Source organism: Callionymus lyra, chromosome 12 (genome assembly GCF_982586985.1).
Source record: "Callionymus lyra chromosome 12, fCalLyr1.hap1.1, whole genome shotgun sequence".
Lineage (NCBI taxonomy): Eukaryota > Metazoa > Chordata > Actinopteri > Syngnathiformes > Callionymidae > Callionymus > Callionymus lyra.
The window spans coordinates 23,859,468-23,863,217 of NC_141829.1; the positions used below are offsets into that span (position 1 = coordinate 23,859,468).

Here is a 3,750-nt window from a genome sequence, read left to right on the forward strand (position 1 = left end):
TCATTATATTATCATTATTATTTTAAATATTGTCAAATTATTGACAATTCTAAAAATATATTTTATATGAATATATATAGATATTTATATATCTATATATATACACACACAGTATATTATAATGAAAATAATAATAATAATAATAATAATTAGAAGGTTTTTATATGAAATAATCGAAATGAACTGATTTTATTAAAACATACTGTATATATAGAAATGTACAAATTTAAAACAAAATATAAACAAAACACTGAAAATACACAAATTTCTATGGTTTTATTTTTATTTTTTCATTTATTTTTAAGTATTTAAATAAAAAAATAAGAATAATGACAAAAAGCTCAGTTTAACCATTAAACTTATTTTCACTGTCTTTGACTTACTCTTCATTCTGGGATGGAAGGTGCTGAAGTTCTTCTTGCCTCCGTCACCGCTGACATCGGAGTCGCTGTCGTTGAAGTCACTGTCCCCTTTGCCGCTGTCCTTCACGCTCAGCTGGTCGTTGTTTCCGATACCGCTGCACAAACAATCAGCAGATACAGTTAGAGCCAACAGTGCAACACATTAGCTTGATTATTGATGCTTTTTTTCTGTTCACGTGGAAACCTGATTCCTTTGCCAACCCTCTATAACCTCATTTCACAGAATTGCCACAAGCAACCGAAGCACACAGGCTGCATGTTAAACACTTGGGCTGAAAGTCGCGATCGTATCGGGGCAACAAAAAAAAAGAAGCACATTTAGTTGTCTTACCTCACTTGCAAGCAGTATTTGTCACCTTGCCACACAGATGCCGGTTGAAAATGCTTCGAGGGCAGGAACATCTAAGAGAAGGAACAGAGAGAGCTTAGTTTCCATTTCTGGCACAGAGATCAAGGCACAACATCATCTGCATATAAAAATAACTCCGGCTTCATCTCACCTTTGTCTCTGAGTCTCGACTGCGGTCTTCGTACAGGCAGGAATCATCCAGGGACGGTCCGTCATGGAAGAAGCCCCTTGGACCGGTGTAGATGTTTGGTTCAGTTGAGCCCAACATGGGCAAGGGTCTGCTGTCAAACAGGTTGTGACACACTTCTCTCTTGGCTCCTCTGCAGGCCCCACCACAGCTGAGCTTGCATGTCACCACCACTGCGATGATGGCTGTCAGCAGCAGCGCGCACCCCCCTCCCAGCATAATGATGGCAATTAGTGACCCGTCCATGCTGGAGGGCTCGCTGGACTGCAGCACGATGACGGCCTGATCTTCTGCGGAGTCTGTGATGATAAACCGAATGTTGCCGCTGCTGGACAGTGGCGACCTGCCGTTATCTCGCACGGCAACTTTCAACTCCAGCACTTCGCCCATCTCCGCCGTCAGCCACTGCTTGAGAGAGATCTCCCCGGTGTCTTTCTGAATGGTGAACAGGTTCTGGTCACCTTGGATGATCTGGTAGGTCAGCTCGCCGTTCACGCCGTCGTCCGCGTCCTCCGCCGAGACCCTCAGCGCCAGGTAGGAGACGGGGGCGTTGAACGGCAGGGGGATGTCGGCGGAGTCATTCAGCAGGATGGGGAAGGTGAAGAACGGGTAGTTGTCATTCTGATCCACGACTCTGATCCGGATCGTCGAAGTGCTGGAGAGGGCTGGGGAACCTTTGTCTTCTGCTTGGATGACCACCTCGAACTGCTGCAAATTCTCGTGGTCAAATGATCTTAAACTGTACAAGGAGCCGGAGTGAGCATCAATGGAGACGTAAGTGGATACAGGGGATCCTCCTTCGACGTCAGATTCGATCAACTTGTAGGAGACTTTGGCGTTTTTCCCTGCGTCCACATCCCGGGCAACCACAGTGGTGATGTAGGACCCTGGAATGTTGTTTTCCATGACCGACACTTCATAGAGGGACTTGCTAAAAAGGGGTGCGTTGTCGTTCTCGTCCGTGACGCGGATGGTATACTGCCTGACCGTCTTGAACGGTGGACTCCCTAAGTCTTCAGCCACGACGGTCAGGTTGTATTCAGGGATTCTCTCTCGGTCCAGCACGGTGGTGGTGATGATCATGAAGGTCTCGCCGTACGCCTGCTGCAGGGTGAAGTGCTCGTGGCCAAGAAGGCTGACGTGGACGTACCCGTTGGAGCCGGAGTCCCGGTCCGTGGTGCTGATGAGGGCCACGAAGCTCTCCCCCGCGGCTGCCTCTGTGATGTAGGCCACCCCGTCGCTGCTGGACGTCATGGGCTTTATGCTGATCTCCGGCGGGTTGTCGTTCACGTCCACGACCTCGACGGTTATTTTGCAGCTGGACGGTTTCGAGTCAGCGCCTAAATCTGAGGCTTTAATGCGCAGCTCGTAAGATCTCCTCTTCTCATAGTCAACCAGAGACTTGAGGCTCACGTCCCCGGAATATGGATCGATGTGGAATATGTGCGAAGCTTCTGAGGAAACCCCATCGAAGGAGTAGATCACATCCCCGTTGATCCCCTCATCCGGGTCAAAGGCGTGAACTCTGAGAACTCTGTGTCCCACGGGGGAATCTTCGTTCAGCTCCACCTTCAGAGAGCTGTGTTCAAATGTCGGGCTGTTATCGTTCGAGTCCAGAACTTTGATATGCACAGTCATGGAACCAGACTTTGCAGGGTACCCTCCATCTGTGGCAGTGACCTCCACCGTGTAGGAGTCCTCTACCTCCCGGTCCAGCTGCTTCACCAGGACCAGCTCTGCCACTTTCACACCATCCTCGCGATCATGCACTTCTATCTCAAAGTGACTCGACTTGGAAATGTTGTAGCTCTGAATGTAGTTCTCACCCACGTCCTGGTCCAGAGCCACCTGGAGAGGGAACCTGGACTGGAGGGGGACGCTCTCCAAAATCTCCACACGGGTCTCGTTGCGCAGAAACACCGGAGCGTGATCGTTGATGTCCTTCACCTCGATCTCAACGTGGATGAGCTGGAACTTTTCCTGAGAGAAGGCCACGATGTCGAAGGCGATGAAGCACCGCGGGGATCTTGGACAAAGCTGCTCCCTGTCAATCACTTCGGCAACACTCAATAGTCCATCCATCTCCCTCATGTGGATCACGGTCGAGTTGTTCTCCTGCATGAAGCTGAACGACGTCTCCTGATCATCGGCCGGATCGATCTTTAAATCTTCTGACAAGTTTCCTATCTCTGTGCCCGGAGCATCCTCTTCATACGTCACGTACCGGGTCGTCGTTGCTCCGGCGGAGCACAGGAACAAAGCAAGGAGAAGCAGTCCACTTCTCGCCATGTTGAAAATGTCCTGCAAAGACAGCAGGCTAGAAAGTGCAGCCCAGATGATTCATCAATGATGCAGGACTGCGTGTGTCAGGACGAATCACTGCTGACATGAGAGGAGTGACCCACTATAAAGCCCTGGTTATGCAAATCAGATGACACGTCGACCAATGGCCTCTCAGTGGGGCAGCAAAAGGGGGACATTTGGCACCTCACCAAACTGTTTTTTGAAGACAAATGTCTGGAATGAAAAAGTTGACTAAGTTACGTTGTTCACCGTTGACTTCCTGCAGATTATTAGAGTTTATTAAATAGTGTTTTTTGAATTTCTTGTTTTGTTTTTTTCTCATTGTTTTTAAAACATTAAAAACATTCTCAAAATATTTTTCTTCAATACTTCTTGCAATGCAATTATTTTATTTTATTTTTGTTTACTGGTTTTGCCTTGCATATTCTTAAATTAAACACATTGTGGACACGTATAAATGTTATTAATCGACCATATATTAATAGAAA

At 47.5% G+C, this 3,750-nt stretch overlaps 1 protein-coding gene and 1 long non-coding RNA gene across 2 annotated transcripts; both read right to left on the bottom strand.

Moving 5' to 3' along the window:
- Positions 1 to 382: 382 nt before the first annotated feature.
- On the bottom strand, positions 383 to 983 carry LOC148068733 (uncharacterized). Its single transcript, XR_015713185.1, has 3 exons — positions 923 to 983; positions 754 to 824; positions 383 to 517 (listed from the first exon to the last, which is right to left on the bottom strand). It is a non-coding gene; the product is annotated as an uncharacterized LOC148068733 (long non-coding RNA).
- Positions 984 to 3,247, bottom strand: pcdh8.1 (protocadherin 8, tandem duplication 1). The gene is made up of 2 exons (XM_087803449.1): positions 1,076 to 3,247; positions 984 to 998 (listed from the first exon to the last, which is right to left on the bottom strand). The coding sequence occupies exons 1-2, from the start codon at positions 3,245 to 3,247 to the stop codon at positions 984 to 986; spliced, it is 2,187 nt and encodes a 728-aa protein (XP_087659575.1).
- Between the last annotated feature and the right edge of the window lie 503 nt (positions 3,248 to 3,750).

Coding starts and splice junctions, on each gene's coding strand:
- pcdh8.1 (XM_087803449.1), bottom strand. CDS start 3,247: ATGGCGAGAAGTGGACTGCTTCTCCTTGCTTTGTTCCTGTGCTCCGCC.